Genomic DNA, 21,245 nt, shown 5'->3' on the forward strand with positions numbered 1-21,245 from the left:
AAGGTAGTTTTTGATGAAGTAGAAGTCCAATCAACTTGAAACTTAGAATGCATGTTCCCTTTCATAAGATCATTCTAATTTTAATGCCAAATTAGAGAATATTTATTTCACGGTCCACTAAACATAGAAAATGATAGTGCGAGTGGGGCATCCGTGTACTGTGGACACATTCTTGTTTCACATGCATTAATAAACCTTTTTATCAAACTTTAATGAAATTCTCAATATTTCTATTTGCATTTCTTGGTCTCTAGAAGTCAGAAAAAATAGTATGCTGCTTTACATATAGGTGTTTCCTTTTACAGGGTTTTCTTAAGGGAAGTGTATGTTCCTATATCATGAGTACAAACACGTGCCTTGGAGATCTTTGTTATATGAGAATTTGGCATGATAATACGGGTGAAGGCAATGACTCAAGTTGGTACCTACATAAAATTGTCATTCACGATCTACAAAAAGAAAACAGGTATTCTCCTATACAAGTATATTATTTATAGCTGATTATCTTTTTTATTAGTATTTTTGATTTGAGAAATTCGTGTATTCTTTGAGTTTAAAAGCCAACATTTAATTGTCTCCGAGTTTAATATTATTCTTTATATTAGTTTTCCAGTTTTATATGTTTTGAAAGAAAATAAGGTTTCCACGGTCATGCAAAGTTGATGTTAGAAATGTTATAATTTGGTTATTTGGTTTTGTTAGGTCCTATTTTCATTGAGCCTTTTTAAATTATACGTTTATAAGCGTTCCTGATGAAGGTCAATACATGAAATAATTTCGGACGCATGAAATTTACAAAAGGTTTTGTTTTTCATTTTCTTGTTATAATCAAGCATTTAAACATGTTCGTTCAAATCAGATAATGCTAGATTGATAAAGTGCATTTATAGTTCTTCATGTTCAGAAGAAATTAGTTTCTAACGTGCTGAAGCAAATATGAAAAAATGAAATGAAATACAATGTAATCTCTAACATTATTTTTTCTAGTTTCATCTTTCTATGTGATGATTGGTTAGCCCTTGATATTGGAGATGGTATGATAGACCGCGTTATACCGTCGTTGTCAAAGAACAACTTGGAATTTGAAACGTTAATTTCGCAACACACAAGGATGAACATGACAGAGAATCATCTATGGTTATCTGTAATTCTACGTCAGCAGAGGAGTGCATTTACACGTGTACAGCGATTGTCTTGTATTCTGGCGTTACTGTTTCTGGCAATGATCAGCAATGCTATGTTTTTCCAGCCGGAAGACGAGAAACAGATAATTGCTGATTCTGTGCAAATTGGCACATTCCGTTTCTCACTAAGAACTCTGTATGTTTCTATTGTTGGTGCAGTTGTATCGATCATTCCTATCTTCATCGTCACATATTTGTTTAGAAATGCAAGATCAAAAACTTCTTTGCAAGCAAACAAAGAAAGGTCACCAGAGCAAAAAGAAGATAAATCAGAAGGTAAAAAAGAGAAGAAAGAAAGTGAAATAATTTCTGAAATGGGAACCAGTGACAAAGAAGTTCTACCTGATATTAAAATTGTGGAAAAGGAAAAGCTTCCACACTGGGTTATTTATATTGCCTGGACAATAGTTATTCTTGCGGTCCTTAGTTCAGCGTTTTTCTTGTTACTCTATAGCATGCAGTGGGGAAAAGAAGTGTCAAATGAATGGCTTGCCAGCTTTCTTTTATCCTTTTTTGAATCTCTTTTAATTGTGGATCCTATAAAGGTACGTATTATCAGTTATAGTTTGTCAACTTGCCATTTTTATGAATCAACATTTGCATATGAAGTTGAAGTTGAACGGATGTTCAATGGTTGTCGTTTGTTGATTTGGTTTATCAATGTTTCTAGTTTCTAGTTTTGTCTATATAGATTAAACCGTCCGTTATAGCTGTCTTTTCGGTGTAAGCCAATGCTCCGTGTTGAAGAACGTACTTTGACCTATAATGGTTTACTTTTATAAATTGAGAATTGAATGAAGAAGTGCCTCATTCACACTCATAACACATCTTCGTATATCCATTTATAATTTCAGATTAAAACGGTGTTCCATACTTTGCGTTTTATATATTGTTTACATATGAGTGCAGCTCAAACGGAAGATTTTGATTGATTAATAGATTGATTGATTGATTGATTGATTGATTGATTTGCATGCCTCTTTAACAATATATAGCTATTTTGTCGCGATCAATTGTTATTTGATGAAGGGCGCCACCGACATTTGACAATTCTGGTCAATTAAGATTTGAGTCGAGTGCATCTGCCAAATGCGTGATTCAAACTCTTAACCTCAGTGTTGACAGGCTAGTGATACAGTAGTTCTGTCAGCGTATATTTATCCGCCTAACTGAAGTTCCACTGGAAATTCTGTTATAAACAATGTCAGAATACCTATTCCTGTTGGAACAAATATTCTATACTATTTATTCTGTTAGGAACATCTACTGTAATATTAATTCCTGTGGAAATAATATTCCAGAATTTTTTTTCCTTTTGGAACTTATATTAAGAAGGAACTTATATTCCGTGACAGTTCGACTATTAGACCATTCGGCTACGGAGGTTTCTTCTGAAGCTTTTGAATTTTGAGTTTTCGCTCGTAAAGGTATAGTCATCTCTCTACAAATTATTTGGTTGCCATCATTGTTTGGTCAACTTTTAGAGAATTTAGATAATTCCAGATGCATATAACTAATATCTAGTTCCTCTTTCAACATTTGTCTCATCGCCAAATTAGACTTAACTTCAGAAATGTTAATCTGAGTTTGTTGGAGTTCCATCTTTAATGTACGTGGGGTTCAAGTAATATGTTCGTCTGTCTGTCCGTCCGCCTACAGGTCTTGCACACAGTAATTACAGATTATATGTATTCGAATGCATTCGTACTTTTTATGGTTATTTGCATCATTTCCTCTAGATCATAATGTATGGTTAATTTGATTTGACAATTCTTGTGATAGTTTAATGACAATTCGTTCTCATAAAGACAATGCCACCTTGTAATCACAAAATCCACGAGATAGAAAATATTCATACTTACAGATTTAGTTTGTTGAAATATCTAGATGAGCATATTTAACAGTCATTTTATTGGACAAATATTGCAAGAGTCTTGTGATTTATTTTATACTGTTGAACTCGTACAATATAGTAGGGTGCCCAGTATCGAAAAAGACGTCTAGTTAACGAGTTTAAGTTAACGGATAACACACGGCTATTTCTATATGCAAACTATTAGTATTGAAAATCTTTATATTTTCAAGTCATGAATGTCGTCGTAACCTCCCGTGGTCACGTTTTTCAAAATTTTGTGGTTCCTTAGGGTACCCAAAAATACCTCCTCTTACAGGCCATACTCAGCACGAAAAATTAAATTATTGCTTTCTGTGTTATTTGTTCAAATGATGCTTATCATTTAGCCTAAATATTAAATTTATGATATAACGAAAGCTGAAAAGATTTATATAACATATAGTGTTGTCAAATCGTACACTTTTGTCTAACCGGTTACTCGTATAATCGTTCGACCGATAAACCGGTTAACCGGTAGTTTAAGTTGATGTTTGAAGGCCTTATCAATGGTACCCTACACATCGATATAAGAAGATGTGATATGAATGTCAATGAGACTACCTTCCAATCAAGTCATACATTTACGTTATTATAATACGATGAACTGAAGTTTGTCCTTTGGTATTATAAGGCTTGTCTGTGATGATTCCTGTCGAAATTGACTTTTAAGTATCAAATACACGGTATCAACATTGACGTTTGTACTAACTTCAGATTGAAAAATAGAAAAAACACCTCTTGGTCTCTTAGAATAGAATATGTCCGAAACCGAGATTCTTCCATTTTGTCTTGTTGTCTCCGAAAATGATGTGAGGTAATTCAAATTAAATTGATTAATCCTGATATTCGTACCATCAAGTATACATTGATTACATTTACGTTGGTTTGCTTTTTACGGTGTTTGAGTTAGCAATTAGTTTAAAGTATGACAAAGACTTGCCCGATGGAGATTGCACATTCAGGTGTAGGTCTACACAATATAAGATAAAAAAAAATAATGAAGTGAATCGTAAATTTTAATCGTATTACTGATTAAAAATTACTGTTAAAAAAAATGTAACTAATTATGTTTCTTAAGATCTTGCCCCGAGCTGAGAGACAAGTTCTAATTAATTTTATATTTTTGGATTAACAATAGCAATCAATATACTGGACAATTGATCCGTCAAATTAATTACCACAACGACAATTTTTAAAGAAAACACAACTATTTAATGATTTCAATACAAATTTATATCATATAGATAATCTATTAGAATTGCAAAAAAATCCGGTTAACCGGTTAGCATTTTTGGTATTCGGTATTCGGTCGTTCAAATGGTTAACCGGTTAACCGTTGACAACACTAATAATTTAAGTATAAGTATTTCATGATTTTAGTAAGACTATTTTTCTAGCTGAAAACCACATTTTTAACGAAAGAAAATTTATTGTGTGTTACTTTTACGGATTTTTACTCTGATTACATCAATAAGACATGGTTCATATGTGTGCCAAATATCTTTCGTGTAATGTTAATCAGGGAGAAGAAAATAGCAATTTTGAACACAAATTTAGTATTGTACGACTTTGCCCCCCGCAGAGCTATAGAAAAACAGTACATTAACGGGTGTTACACGGACTCTTTTTAGACGATACACGGACTCTTTTTAGTTGTTACACGGACACTTTTTATGAATAGAATCACTCGTGCATGATCAGTGAGTTCATTGGCACTTTAACTTTCAATTAGATTTGAACTTTTTGGTTCACCGACTTATTTCCTGTCTTTTTATTGAACAAAATATTTACGTTATCTTTTTTCAAACATTTCCAGTTAAATACTATTCACATCAGTACACTAAGGGATTAGACATTTAACTTGGGGGGTATGGTTTTCTCCTAAAATAGATATTTTGATCCCAAATTTTATGAGAAAAAATGTATTATGGTCAAGCAGATGACAAATTAATGTTTTGAATGATTCCTGATTTTCCAAATACTTTTAATAGTGCTCATTGGCGGACCCAAGGGGGGGGGGGGGTCAGTTTACGATTGATCGACCAACCCCCCCTTTTTTGTTTGCCGATCAATGCATTTGAATGGGGACATATAGTTGGAACCCCCCTTTTTAAAATGACTGGATCAGCCCCTGGTGCTAATTTAAACAAAAACATTTGGGTGATGGCGTTGAAAAGTAAATAGTTAATATACTCAAAAAAGAACATACCGCCCCCTTCATGAAGCAAATAATCGGTCAATAAATGTTTTTCTTCAATATATGGACATGAATAGTATTTTGGACAATGCTGAAAGTAAAGAAAGGATGATACTGACGTGAACATTTCAATAAAAATAAGACAAGAAATAAGTAAATAAAAATCAAATCTAATATCAAAAGATAAAATCCCTATCAACTCACCAATGCACGATTGATCCTATAAACAAATAGTGTTCATCTACTACACGTCCAAATAAGCAGCAAATCTAGAAGAAAATCTTTCAACTTATGTCATCAATTTTGGGCGGTAAGCTGCGATTGGATCATATAGTAACACGTGTTTAATCCCGATCAACACTTGCAGATCTAGAGACGAGCATGAGTTTTAAAAAAATTCACAAAGTATATTCCTGAATATATATAATACTAAGACAAAATCCATTTTTTTCATAAATATTTCATTCCCTAATGAAGTAGGAAATTCATTCTTTTGATACCTTTATATTGTTATCGAATTTATATTAGTGGCGGATACATGTCTAAATCCAGAACAAAACAGGGGGGTCCAACTTTATGTCCCCATTTAAATGCATTGATCGTCAAAAAAAGGGTTGTTCCAACCCCCGGGACCCCCATCACTGCATATTAAATTCATGTATTTGGCAACAAACGCGCGATTTTTACGATTTTTTTTATGGGGTATGGGGGGATTGAATGGTTCATCCTGCATTTTTTCATCAAAAATAAAGATCACAGCCTGTGTATTTTAAAATGAATTAGCCTTAAATGTGTACAACAATTATCTTTTTTTTGAAATGGTTCTTTTTTTATCGAATTATAAGATTCCTGATTTTTTTTCTTGAAAAAAAATCTCGGTTGAAGGGAAATGAAAAAAAAATGTGTTTATACTATAACTTACATTTACTGCTTTATTGCTATCCAAGTTTCTCAAATGTTTAGTCTTGCTTAAAAGTATTATTACTTGAAACGTCGTACAAGTCAGATAAAAAACAAAAGTAACAAAAGAAACAGGCCGGTTACAACCAGCCGAATAGTTTTTCTGCACTTGTAGTCAGGTCAAGGTCCTCGGCTATCGCCTCGGACCTTGACCTGACTACTCGTGCAGAAAAACTATCCGGCAACGGTTGTTACCGGCCTGTTTCTTTGTTACCTTTGTATTTTATCTAATACATAATTCTGCCTCGATTCAATCACGCCTTTCTCGTGCCGTTAATCGTTTTTTAGCTTACACTATCAGGCCATTAACTAGGACAATTGTCACTAACTTTATTTCTCTTTTTTGCTTGTTGTATGGTCGATTTGTATGTTTTGAATAGTACAGGTGGTTTAAAGATCGTTGTTTTGTTTTAGTAAATTTTTGTTTTTGTTTTTATAACTTTAATTTTTTTTTTGAATTAATAGTTTTGTTATAATTGTAATTTACAAATCAAATCCTTCGGTCATGTTTCAGACCCGGAATATAGCATACATTCACAGACCTGTTAAACTATGCCCATCAAGCCCTAAACGAAATAGGATTAAAATACAATGGGATGATGTGTGTTATATGTCAGGGTTTTTCTACTGAATTGCTTATTAATATGCGAGGAATTAGCACACACAAGTATAATCGAGGCTATGGGAGCACGGAAAGATCATGTATATTTAAGTATATTGCATGATGCTTGAGACCTAGACCATCTTCGTACTGATGATTACAAAATATTGTAACACCATTCTTGCTATAAATCGTACACTAGCAGACACAACTGCAGTTTTTTTTTAAAGCTGAATCAAGTTTTTGTTCGTCTGTAAAAGTGTTTCAGGTCATATATAGGAGGTCGTCAAATTCCTGTCTGGAAAAAAATTCTTTGAGTCAGTGAGAACCAGCAGGCCTTACTCAGATTTCTTGGCGAATCGAGTGTTTAGCATCATGGTAAATCAACAGTTAATATGATATACGAGGAAGTCATTTATCTAGGTAGCACTTTCAAGAACCCTAAATTTGTTCAGAAAGAGTATTCAGGTTTTAAGAATTTTTTGGGCGACCGATGAAGTAAATACCCGCATGATTGTACATGCTATTCATGCAGACAAAAAGTTGGGTGTTAAAGGAATCAATGGTACTAGGATAATAATAATAAAGTCACAAGATACAGATGTTCTGATCTTATGCGTTCATTACTTCCCCTCCATGCAGCATTCGCATGAGCTATGGTTTCAAACAGGCACTATCACTTGTACACAAGATTTGTGCCGCTCTATATACCTGTCCACGAAAAATTTTAAAGTCTCGGGTTTGTCATCTGTAACATTCTACCGGCCGCATATGCTGTAACATGATGCGATACAACGTTATCCCTGGATAGGATCGGTAAGTGCACTGTTTTTCAGGACAACCCAGATGATTTCACCGATTTGTCAAACCTTTCGAATTGTGACATCGATAAATCGATAGATGCAGCTCGAGATCTTTTTGTTAGGTTGAATGATCTGAAGTCAAAACTCAAAATAGATAATTGTGATAACAGATTGAGTATAACAATGGCTAAAATTGTCTGTTCTATGGTCGGGTTGTTGTCTCGTCTACAAATTCCCCATTTTCATTCTCAATTTTACATTTTAAAATTTCTCCCTTGTCAAACTTCCTCCTTGTGGATCTACTTTTAAGTAATATGTAATAAGAGCTTCACTCCAGACATAATTGATGTCTTCCTATATAGCAAAACTACCCTACATTCTCCTCTTCAGTTCGGATGGTTCTTGTCTATCTCGAAAGTCAGATGTCATATGAATTTCTGCAAGATTTAGTTTGTACTTGTAAAGGGAAATCTGTGTTTTCAAAGGGTTGCATTAGCTTCGAACAAAATCTATCATGTACAGAGTCATGCCCATGTCTGGGAAATTACACATAAAATTGAGAATGGAAATGGGGAATGTGCCAAAGAGACAACAACCCGACCATAGAAAAAAAAACATGCCTAAATGTAAATACTCTTCTGCAGTTAAAAACATTGATGACGACGAAGATGACGATATATAAGATTTCATTTTCTGTTTGTACCTTTTGAATCATTGTTAGCTATCGAATGAAAATGAAGCAGTCCATAATATTTTCCAAACAATAAATAAATCTACTTAATTTTGAAATCGTGGGAAATATAGTAATAATCTATCAAATGGGGAAAGATATGTTAAAAACAACAACAAAAAACGCTGCCATATGGTCTCTGACCTTGACGTGGTTGGTGAGCTTAAACTTCAGGAAACAATAGACGGTAGTAGGTAATACTAGCTTCAATTATAATTTTCTATTTGCCTTTGATCTTTTTTTTTTTCGTGTTTTGTCATGCTGTTGTCAGCTTATCTTCATTTTATAAGTTTTTAATGTCCCTTTGGTTTTAATTCTCATGCCTTTTTTGTTTGCAATTGTTTGTAAAATCATCGGTGCTGTACATAACTCTCTCCCTTATTACATTTTGGAATACTTGTAAACGTAATAACCAATTGTTGCTTATTTAGTCATCTGTATGTGTAGGATGGGGTGATTTATCTGTTTCTAATAGACGTTTTGTTTTCATAACTTAAAACCCCCTGTTCTCCGTTAGCAGTATGTTTTACTCCTGTAAAGCAAAGCTATACACAGAGCTTTAAATTCAACCTTGTTCGACGTTATTGTTACACAAATTTCGAAACAAATCATTTATATATACTCTTTCACACCCAATAACAGAAATCTGATATTGACGAACTCCTTACTATCATTAAAAGACGTGAAAAACACTTTTTGCTTTCGACAAATTATTAAAGTTGAGATCTAAAAAAATCTTTAGATCTTACTTGTAATGAATTGAACACAAAATTTCAAATTTAAAAATTGAAATAGGTCAAGGTCACTGTTATTTAACAGCTGTTTGAAAATTTCAAATTTGCACCTTATGTGCAAAAAAGTCAATCTAAAGTCATTTTTGGCGATAAAAATATAAAATAACTTCGAAATGTAGATACCGAAGATATTTTTCTATAAATCAATTGTTTTTATTTTGCTCTAAACGCATATATGTAGGAGAAACAAGCTATCTAAATGTGACTGTACATTTTTCTGGAATTTTTGCATTGAACTTTGACCCTAATTTTTAGAAAAAACGTGACCACGGCAGGCAAAGACGACTACGGTATTTCGTTGAGGTTTGTTCTCTTCTTTCCAATGATATAAAATATAGCCATGTGTTATTACGTAAATTTGTTAATTGGGCACCCTACTAATAATGAAACCTATTAGTAGCAACTTCTTGGATACCGTTTGGATTATATACTTTGAAAGATTATTTGGCATCATATTTCCCAGAGCACACTCTTATTATTTAAAGGAACAATAAATTTTTAATTATAGATTTTATCTTCAGCGGACTAAAACTTTAAGCTAAAAACCAATCTCTTGATAATAATTTGTACCCTGCTTGCCTTTGTGTCCTTACTTAAAGAGAGATGGTTGTGTTTCTATTGATATATATGTAACAATAAAATCAGACATAACCATGGCCAAACAGAAAGACCGTTATATGACAAACAATACATAACAAAACACCGCACGTAAAACTAACAATCAAGCGACAGGACCCTAAACGATCAGTGTTTTATAAAGGCAAAAGTAGTTCTTAAATCTTCAAATCTCGTCAATTGATTTGAAAAAAAATAGAATCAAGATAACACACTGGGGGAAAAGCATGAACTCCAAAAGCAGCGAGACCGTGTGTGACAATTGTTCAGTTACATGTATCACCGGCCATGCCCTTGTTCAGGCGTTGGATAAGAAAGTGGACTGATGCATACGGCCGGTGCTAACCGTCTTATTGTGTCTGGTTATTTTTAAATGGAAATTTTGTTTGGTGTTCGATTGTAAATCTTAGTTCTAATTTGTTTTAAAATGTGAATAAATAATGTCTTAATAGGAACTGTACTGTGTTTGTAAACAACAATCCACGATTGGGTGATTTTCCTCAATGTTGAATTTCTCTTGTATTCTCAAATGATACATGCTGCATCTCTTCAATACGTAAAAATTATTAGCTAGTAATAATTGCAGACCATTCCGCTTTCTCGACGAATAATCACCAACCTAAATACGCAATTTAATTACGCAATTTAATTGAGCAATTCATATTTTAAGTAAATACATAATCTAAATCTGTAAACTTTGTATTACCGAGAAATTTGAAAAAAACTATGTATTATTCAAAAATTAATTCATACTATGTACTCAATATTTCAGGTACTATTGTTTGCGATGTTGGTGGTGATAATAACAAAGAGACCAGTTGAAGGAGATGAAGTAGAAGTCGATCTAGAATCTGTCAGACATGCATCTAAATTTACAAATCAAATGAATATTGATTTCAAAGAACTTCAAGGTATCGTATGCTACTCAATTTACATTTTCATATTAAATTTCTTGCAATTATAAAATAGGAATAACAGTTGAATCAATTGTTATTTATCGAGGCATTGTGGTTGCCTTTTACCCACTGCTTTTGTCAGAAAATGTCGGTATCGTGCCAGGAATATGGCAGTTGTTTTCCAATTGTTCCGTTTAATGGTATTGTCGATCGATTGTTTTTTTGTCAGTTTGAGTACAATAAATCCCTTTTTTATGACTTTTATATTTTACATATTTTATTTACCGTGGTTTTGGTATTTTTATTAATAATTGTTTGTGTTTTCTGCAATATGTAAAGTAGCTATGGCTTGAAATAAGAAAATATATCAATTTGAAATCTTTCAAAAGTGTAACAGATAATAAAAGAAAAAAAAATACTTCAAATTAATTGAAAAAGACTAATAATAAATAATAAATATTGGTCCTAGTAGTTCAAAATACTTATTGTCCACGGTAAGTATTTCTATTATTGGCAATCATACCGCTCCTTTTTTTTAAATGACAACAAGATTTAGTTTTAGGGACCGACACATTGAGAATGTACACGTGTTTGTGAGCGCATAATCGTTCTTTTACATGAAACAATGCTGTAATAAAACAGTATAACATCAAATAAAAACAATCAGTTAGAAAAAGGATGATTCGTCAAATCGGTACTAAGAACATACGCAGATAGGAGCCAAAACAAAACAAAGTATCGTAGTTAAAGTAACAACAGTAGTATATCGCTGTTCAAAAGTCATAAAATCGAATCAAAGAAAACAAATCCGAATATTCACAGTAACAAAACATAGATTCTAAAAAAATATCAACATATTCAATAAGTATATGTTATCATAATGTGTCAAACATTTCAGAGCTGCAGATGGCAGTTATTTCCGCGGGAAAGACTATGGATAGTAATGCTCTCAAAAAGAAACGACGTCAACTTCAAAAAGAAAAGAAGGCAAAACGTGCCTTCGTTAATCTTGTTCTACAAGTTGTGTTTGCTTGTTTGATGTACACTATCAGCTATTTGAGCAGGGATCAAAGAGCATATCTTCTTAAAGCAAATATTGAAAATCAGCTCTTTCAATCCAACAAATATCAGTTTGGTTTTTCAAAGGTAAGTTATTTATGGATAATTGTCTAACACAAAGGAGTAGGTTCAGTAAGACCCATTTTTGGCCCCAAAATATAGCAGTTTTAGAAAATTGTGAATATGTAATCGATAAGATATTTATTGAAAAGTAGAATGCTTCTGCTACATAAATATGGGCTGTTTTTGACAATACAATGCACATATATCGAGTACTAGCATAATTAAGTCGTGCTAAGTTTCTGAAATCTTCACAATTTGATCATTTTAGTTAAATTTTAGACGGTTTCCGTCTGAAATGAAAGTGGCCGCATTCGTGTTCATCCATAATATTGAAATGTAAGTTGTATCTTATGATAATACATAATATATATAAAGGTTGAGGATGAACACGGATGCGGCCACATTCATTTTTGACAAAAAACATCTGAAAAGTGACGATTTTTGGCATATTTGATAGATTTTTCATATTTAAGCTTCAATCGGAGCGTTTTTAATGACGTTATCAGTAAAAATCTTTCCCATAAACTAATTGAATCAATTAAAATAGACACTTAAGTGTTTAAAAAGCGTCTAAAATTTTGCGTTAGATGAACTTGAAAATTGAGGCCGAAATCAGGCCTTACCGGACCTACTCCTTTTAGAAATAACTTTATACATGTTATCATGGCAATAATTGAGAAAAAAAAAACTGTTTTTGTAGGGGAATTACAATTTTTCTGGTCAATGCAAAATCAGAAAAGGGTACTCAGTTTAAATTCATATTCTAAACCTTCGCACATGCAAAAAATATTATATTCCTGTATATCATGTCACCCTTTCAAATAAAGGACCCCAAACCTGTTAGTCTGGCGTACTAAATTATAATCCTGGTACCTTTGATAACTAATATGTCATGAAACTTGTCAAGGTAAAGTATCATTAATTGAGTAAGAGTTTGTAATAAGACGTTATATAAGAGTTGTGGATGAAATATTGGTACCTCTTAAAGCAATGTCAATGTTTATGCTTTAGTAAGAGAAACAACTCGAAAGAATTTGTATATAAGAAAATGAAGTTCACAACAGCGTTATATGGTAAAACAATTCAGGGGTTTCAATATATTGAATTAGGAGTTTAGAATGAGTTGCTATCAATTATGTGGTCATTTTTTTATAAATTTTCAAAACTTTGAATTTATTGAAAAACTAAGGATTTTCTTATCCCAGGAATATATTATCTTAGCCGTATTTGGCACAAGTTTTTGGAATTTCGGACCCTCAATGCTCTTCAACTTCGTACTTATTTGGCTTAATAAATATTTTGATATGAGCGTCACTGATGAGTCTTATGTAGACGAAACGCGCGTCTGGCGTACTAAATTATAATCCTGGTACCTTTGATAACTATTGCTAATACAAACTGAATACCCATCAAATGTTTCGCTGAAGGTAATATATATCAAGTCAGAAAACCCTGATGTTTAGGACAAATGCGAAATTGATAAAGACTGAATTAAAAAATTGTCTTAGAAAAGCTAATGAATACTTTGACAATTGTGGTCCCGGAAGATCATATATAAAGTCGGGAATACCTTAATGTAAATGACAGATCTCTATGTGAGATTGATTAAGACAGAATGGAAGAATTCAGATAGCCATTTAACTTCAATTAAGATGTAATGTAAATTTCTCTCTACTGCCCTAAAAAACAGGATATTTGTTGTTATCAAGATCTGCTCAAGTAAGAAATATCTTTTACAGTTATTAGTCTATGCCAATCAATGTACTTTCTAATTTGGATTTCCATTATGTAGGCTAAAAATATCAGAATAAATATAGGTTTCCAATTATTTCAAACCAGTTCAGTTCATATTAAGTATATCTGACACCATATGCTTTATCATCTCTAAACTTAAAACCATAAAACTGATATTTGCTTCTATAAATTCACGTTCAAAAATAACATTGAGAAAATAAAACATAAAACATGAACAGTGATAGAATAGTTTAGTGTGCAGATATCACCATTTCATCCAAACGTTAACCCAAAGGTCAATCAAGGGAAAAAATGATATATAAGTTTAAAGTACATTATGTCATAGAGATTCTGTGATTGAACTCAACCAAAATAACCTATCACTCCATACGATCACTTCAGAGAAAAAACGTTGAAGATACCATGTTAATTGTTTACGCCAAGGGAACGGTAGTTTTCCGAGGATAAAATCTCTTTAATCGATCGAGAAGACAAATAAGGGTACAACCAAATATTAAGAGTATCGAATTAAATAAAACTAAAATATGGCTCGTCGGCAGAGTGACATTGACAGACAATGATGATAAAAATAATATATGTAATGAATTGATTTCAATTTGACAAAATATCAAAACTGATAAAATACTGATTAAAAATGAGAAACAGACAAAAAGGGAAGCTTGTTAAATTTAGGGACTGACGATTAAGCAAGGTGTTCGTGCTGAAAAGATTTCTACATAACAGAATAATGACTTATTTTAAAAGGTAAGTTGTGCTCTCCGGACATTCCGGCGTCATGAATTAGCAAAATAGTATTGAAAATGGCAGAAAAAAATAAAATGACAAAAATACTGAACTCCGAGGAAAATTCAAAACGGAAAGTCCTTGATCAAACGGTAAAATCAAATGACAAAACACATCAAACGAATGGACAACAACTGTCATATTCCTGACTTGGTATAGGCATTTTTAAATGTAGAAAATGGTGGATTGAACCTGGTTTTATAGCGCTAAACCTCTCATTTGTACAGTCGCATCAAATTTTAAAATATTGATCAATGATGCGTGGACAAAACGAACAGCATTAATCAATCAATATTTAAAGAATAAACATTGTCTAAATGACATTTACTGGTATGAAAGATCTAGAAATATTTTCGCATTTCGTTTATTTACTATTTTAGGTCAGTTCGAAGGAGTCTTTCATGACATGGATAAATGACACATTATTACCGGTGTATTTCCCTACGTCATCATACAACGGTGGAAGCATCAGCGTTCTTGATAAATTCTTCATTGGAGATTTAACAAATTTACGAGTAGGGTTAATACGAATGAGGCAACTTCGGGTAAAGAAAGGTAAAATATGTCCTTTACAGAATAATAAAAACTGATAAGTAAAAGTCAAAAAGACATATTTGGAACTGATTTCTGTAAATGCATCTTTGTAATACATTGACGTACATTTCAGTCTCTTATATTTGTCATTATATTCTCTTTCTATAATGTAAGTCGGTCGTTTTAACTTTGTGAACTATCTATAAAATATAACTGATATAGTACATCTTCCGTCTTTTCATTCGATTTCACCCAGGGAAACCTAGTACCGTATTCTTCTTAACTTAAGTAACTGCTTGTAACAATAACAATACGAAATTTAAGAGATAGACATACACAGTTTTTTTTTCACGTCGTAGGTTAGTGTTTGTCCTTTACAATTATAAAGATACCAAGATATAAATTGACAACAATCACAAATGTCAATAATATTAAGTATTTAAGTAAAATACAAAACACTAAGATATTAGACAGAAAAAAATAAGATGTTATTTATTACAGAAAACACTATCATATCAAATATGGCAACTAATGACGACATGGAGATGAATGATATGCCCGTGGTGTCAAACGCCCAGACCAGAAATTAAATAGCATTAATAAGAACATCTGTAAATCTTCTGTTCGGTTTCAATTTTTTCCTACAAATAAAATTTTATTTGACATTTGGAAGAATTGTTGTAAATCAAGCATCACAACTGAGTCTTATATAGACCTAATTTGCGTCTATTAATTGTAGTCCTGGTTTCTTATGTAAAATAATTTAAAACAGGAATTAAAATCGCTTTCTCAGTACTCATACATCCAACTTTTATTTCAATCCGTTTGAAATAACAAGTACAACGAGACACAGAAAAATACTATAAAATTTCTTAAAAGCACCAATGATTTATGTTAACCTTAAAGACGTTCTGTGTTTCAGTTTGGATACAAAATATATCATGATTTAAACTACTCCTTTTATCATTTTTTCTTTGAAACAGAACGTTGTTTTGGACCATCGGTTTTGCACGGACACTTCTGTGCAAGAAAGTATGATTCAAACAGTGAAAATAAAGATACATTTTGTGATGATTGTTCAAAAGTATGGAGTCCTGATGCTTGGCATTACGTATCAGCTAAAGAATTATGGGGTACAAACTTGTTCGGAACATATAATGTCTATGGCGGCGGAGGTTTTATCAACAAACTTGAAAACGACAAACCGAGAACAGAAAAGATAATCGGAGAATCGGTCATCAACCAATGGATCGACAGACTTACTAGAGCTGTTCTTGTTGAATTCACTTTGTATAATGCAAATGTTAACATGCTTGCATATTCAATATTCATGGTTGAATTTCCAGAAACTGGAGGAGCATTTACCTGGTTTGATACTCAATGCTTTCGACCAACAGTGTTAACAGACTCAACAGGCTTATTTTCAATTCTCTGTTACATTATCTTAGTGTTGATAATTATAATAATTACCGTCAAACTTATTAAAACAATCAAAAAAGAGAAATTGAAAGCAATCAAAAACTTGTGGAACATAGTTGATATCGTTCTTTGTGTATTCACTTATGTTGCTCTAGTTGTTTGGATTTTAAAATATATCAATACAAAACGTGCTCTTGCTATATACTATAATGACAAAAGCAAATTTGTAAACTTTCAACATATAATTATCTGGGAATATATGTTTAACTGTATTCTAGGTGTTCTCTGTTTTGCATGCACCATACGGCTACTGAGAGCTCTTGGATATAACCAACGTCTGACAGAAATTGCTACCGTTTTAAGGATTGGAGGAAATGAAATATTAAAATTTTTCGTCCTTTTCTTTTTTGCCTTTACTGGTTTTACAATACTTGGATATCTTTTATTTGGACCAAATGTTTTCGAATGGCGCAATTTATTTGTCTCTTTTGGAAGTCTTACAAACACTTTGATCGGAAGAAACAGTTTAGATAAGCTGATAAGAGCATCTCCGAACTTCGCCGAATGGTACTTCTTTGTATATGTTTTCTTTATGCTGTTCACAATGATGACAATTTTCCTTTCAATTCTCAACCAAGCGATTGAAAAGGCAAGAGCCCATCCAGATTATACTGCACAAACAATAGGAATATCTAACATAATAAAAGGCACATTTGATGATGTATTACAGATGTTTGGTATTCATATTGGAAGAAAGAAAAAGGACGTCCCTAGTGAGTAAATTATGCATTTTGCATTTGCTTTTATTAGTGTCCGTAAATTAAAAACGGGGTCTTGTTAAAGCCCTAGTCACACTGTCACGATTTACTACGTTTGAAAATGCTACGTTTCAACTACGTTTTGAATAAAAATATTTTGAAAAATAGGTTTTACTAGGTTTGTGCGTATTAGTACGTGAAGACCCACGTTTGGACCAAGCATTGAAACGTTTCGCTACGTAGTAAGCATGTTTTGTTACGTTCCGCTAAGCTTTGATACGTATTTACTAGGTTTCAACTTCGTTTAAATTTTTGCTACGTTTGTTGTTGAATTCCAGTTTTGAACAAAGGATCAATACTGGGTTTTTTTTTACGTTTCTACTGTGCTTCGAGTTTCGCTACGCTTTCAAAACGTAGTAAAACGTATCTCTTGAAACGTAACAGTGTGACTGGGGCTTAACCGAGTAGTATAAGTAGTCGACCTACTGGTTCAGTAACTTTTCAACACTAAGGTGGTTCGGACGTGGCAGATGCGCTTTACTCAAATCTTTATTGACTACGATTCTCAGTTTTTTCTTACCGAAGGTCAGTAATTTTTCTTCCTTAACTCCAGGTTCCTCAGCAAATAAAAACGGATCTCCACGAAAAAGAAAAATAGTGGTGAAAGTGGCGTTACACACCAATCAATCGATAAATCGATACATTTTAAAACGTATATGCTTGTTGAGCAGTACATTCATGATGTTAACTTCTGAATGTTTGAATTTATTCATGGTAATAATCATGCAGGTTTTTATCACAAAGATGTTTTAATAGTTTTAACCATTCAATCAAACTTTGATGCTCATTTTTTGTTTGTAAATATTTTCAAAAAAAGGAAATCTTTATACATTTTATCAGTTAATCACATTAATATTTTTCTCATACCACTTTTGAGTCATTGGTAAATAATTTATTATTCACATTTTATTTAAAGAAACCTACAAGCAATCTAAAGAGAATCCAATGGTAAACACAGCAAATGTTATGCATCTCGTAAGAGAAACATTCAAGGAATTGATGCTAGAAACTCATGTAAATATAAGTTTATTCATTTACTCTCATATATATATATATATATATATATATATATATATAAGAAGATGTGGTATGCGTGCCAATGAGACAAATCTCCATCCATGTCACAATTTTAAACCATTATAGGTCAAAGTACGGTCTTCAACATTGAGCTTTGGCTCACACCGAACAGCAAATTATATAGGGCCCAAAAATAACTAGTGTAAAACCACTCAAATGGGAAAACCAACGGTCTCATTTATATAAAAAAAAACGAGAAACAAGAAACACTAATGAACCAAATCAACAAACGACAACTACTGTACATCATATGATCTTCTAATAGAAAACAAAGGTTATTTTTAATGCTTTTGGTTTATAATCCTTACTCGTTGGTTATAGAACCCTATCAGGGAATGATACTGTTGGTGCTTTCTTTGTAGTCGTAATAACGTAAAATAAACGAATCTAAATAGAATACATTTGCTAAAGAAACATGTAATTTCAAAAATATTAAAAGACATATAAAACTCCATGATATTTTTTCAATTCTATCAAGAGCATTATATATTTTTTTGTATGATTTAATTTCTCTTTTCAAAGGAGGAGGAACAAAAAACTACTCCAAGCAAAGATAAAGGCAAATCCATACGTCATGTCACATTCAAACCAAATGACCTGCCAAAGAGGCGTACTGATTACCATCTGATGAATACATATGATGCTAACACTAAAGCATCCACTGACTATTCCAGAATGTCTGACTATGATGACAAGAACATAGACCGAATAACACCTAGTAACATTAGCCTTGAAGAGATGAATATGACAGACCCTCGGAAACATAATGAATACTATGGGGTGTACAAGCCATATTTGTAATCAATTCAGATTGACCATTTTATTTTAAACTTTTTATTGTTGTGTGATTTATACGTTATTTGTTTTTACTGAATTTTTGAACATTTTTAGACACGTGCTTTATTCAGCATACGAACAAGTTATCAGATTTACGTGGATGTTAGTACCGTAACAGTTTTCAAAAATAACTGTTCAAATCACCTAATTTCTGCTGATAACCAAAATTATACAAAACTGCTTATAGCAAGCAATCTGAAGTATTTGTTCTTTTAACAAGTACAGGTACTACCATTTGAAATAACATGATTCAAAATATTGCACTTGATTGAGTCTATTTAAAAAAAAATAGTACATGTATATACTTTTGGAGTGAAGTCTTTCAAAGACAAACTGTAAATGATCATGTTTATAAACTCTATTGACGGATATACTTTTTATACTATTTATTTTGCTTAATGTTTTTTTAAAATATAATTCTTAACTTTTAACTTAATAAATGGGCTTTTCATAAATCAGGACTTCTTAATAAAAGTTGCTGCTTATTTATAGAAAATATGAAAATCCTAGATGATTATGGACATGCGCATACACAATTAAGGATCTTTGTGTTTTTGTTAAAAATATTCTGTTACGTCATTGATGTTATAGTCAAGTTAAGACATTTCTATGGGTACTAACTTTTCACCTCTAATTGCAGATCTTCTTTTTTATGTATGACAATACACGATATTCCGAATTTTAATTCGTTAATGAACTGCCCTGCGTCATTTCGGGGGGAAACTCGTCATATGACATTGTGACGTAAATATATTTGCCACTGATGATGTGATGTTAACTTTTTTCTTGATAAAAGCATCAGTATGAAAATCGTGTATACATTTTTGTTCTTTTGGAGAAAAATTAATCGACATGTGTTACTATGTCAGATACTTTGTTCTTGTACTTGCTTTTATTATATATATTACTAGAACACACCGGTGATATCGCGGGTCCGTGATTGAATTAAACATGTTAAAGTATATAACTATGCGCAAGCCTTATTTTAGTATTAGTATTGTCATCTGATAAAGTCATACCGATTATACACAGTTTTCTCTGCTTTCAAATCTTTCTGTTTATACCCGTCGAACTGGAACTTATTAATTATTGGTAATATTAATTATTTGGAAAACAAAAGGTCCTGGAATGGAGTATTTTTTAATCAACAGCATTGTCCTATATTAGTTATAAATAAAGTTGAATTATTTGATTCGCTGTTTTACGTCGTGGCTGCTAACAAATTGAAAACTGTACCTATACGCCTTATTTTTAGTCCAGATTTTTAGTATTCGTATTGTAATCTTAGAAAGTCTTACTGATTAAAATACTACAATAGGTAACAATTTGACAATTTAGCAGTGTCAACCCTGTGATTATGACCCGTGTATATAGCATATTAATTAATCCTGAATACACCGTTTGGTGGTGCGCCTGTCAGATGCGGAACGTACAGATAAGGTAGAGAGTCTTATTGATTAAAATACTACAATAGGTAACAATTTGACTATTTAGTATTGTCAACCCGGTGATTATGACCCGTGTATATAGCATATTAATCCTGAATACAACGTTTGGTGGTGCGCCTGTCAGATGCAGAACGTACAGATAAGCTAATAGGTAACAGGTGAATATACTATTGGTATCGGTATCGGACTCGACCCGGAACTTCTTAATTTTTGGCAATATTAATTACGTGGAAAACTAAAGGGCCTGAAGTGGTGTAATTTTTAATCTACACCTTTGTACTATATTAGTTATATATAAAGTTGCATTCTTTGATTCGTCGTTTTTACGTGATGACGGCTGACAAATTGGACCTCGTCATTTTAGTATTATAGATATATTAACCAGTTTATTTAACATGATGGATTCATTTATAACAAGGAAATTCTCATTGATAGAAATATAGGTATCAGTCAAATAAGTCGACTTTTAGACATAATGTATACAAAATTTACTTCAAAACGTACAATTTCAATCTCTATTTTAAGATGGCGGTGTTAAATCGCCTCCTCTTCTACGTTTACATTAACAACTACCTACGGTTTGCTTCATTATGTTCATACGACGCTGGCGTTTGAAAAGCGATGCATTTAATTAATCACACCCAATTACCAGTTATGGATACTAAAGTTATATGTTCCCTTTTGTTATTAAATATATGTTTTTATGGTATTTTACATCCTACGTTCTACTGCAAAGTAAATAATTTTATCCCGATTTAGAGTATTTTTTTTGCAATAT

The 21,245-nt window shown here is 32.3% G+C and overlaps 1 protein-coding gene across 2 annotated transcripts in view; it reads left to right on the forward strand.

Annotated features, from left to right (window-relative positions):
* The window catches only part of LOC143045380 (polycystin-1-like protein 3), an 81,171-nt gene extending 61,473 nt beyond the window's left edge, over nucleotides 1–19,698 (forward strand). For both annotated transcript variants that reach the window (XM_076217837.1, XM_076217838.1), the window contains 8 exons: nucleotides 306–466; nucleotides 988–1,729; nucleotides 10,551–10,689; nucleotides 11,573–11,820; nucleotides 14,715–14,889; nucleotides 15,852–17,060; nucleotides 18,022–18,119; nucleotides 18,705–19,698. In XM_076217837.1, the coding sequence (XP_076073952.1) occupies nucleotides 306–466; nucleotides 988–1,729; nucleotides 10,551–10,689; nucleotides 11,573–11,820; nucleotides 14,715–14,889; nucleotides 15,852–17,060; nucleotides 18,022–18,119; nucleotides 18,705–18,983 (3,051 nt within the window). In that variant the 3' untranslated portion in view covers nucleotides 18,984–19,698. The remainder of the gene's footprint in view (nucleotides 1–305; nucleotides 467–987; nucleotides 1,730–10,550; nucleotides 10,690–11,572; nucleotides 11,821–14,714; nucleotides 14,890–15,851; nucleotides 17,061–18,021; nucleotides 18,120–18,704) is intronic.
* Nucleotides 19,699–21,245: the final 1,547 nt, after the last annotated feature.

Source organism: Mytilus galloprovincialis, chromosome 9 (assembly GCF_965363235.1).
Source record: "Mytilus galloprovincialis chromosome 9, xbMytGall1.hap1.1, whole genome shotgun sequence".
In the NCBI taxonomy this organism is placed as follows: Eukaryota; Metazoa; Mollusca; class Bivalvia; order Mytilida; family Mytilidae; genus Mytilus; species Mytilus galloprovincialis.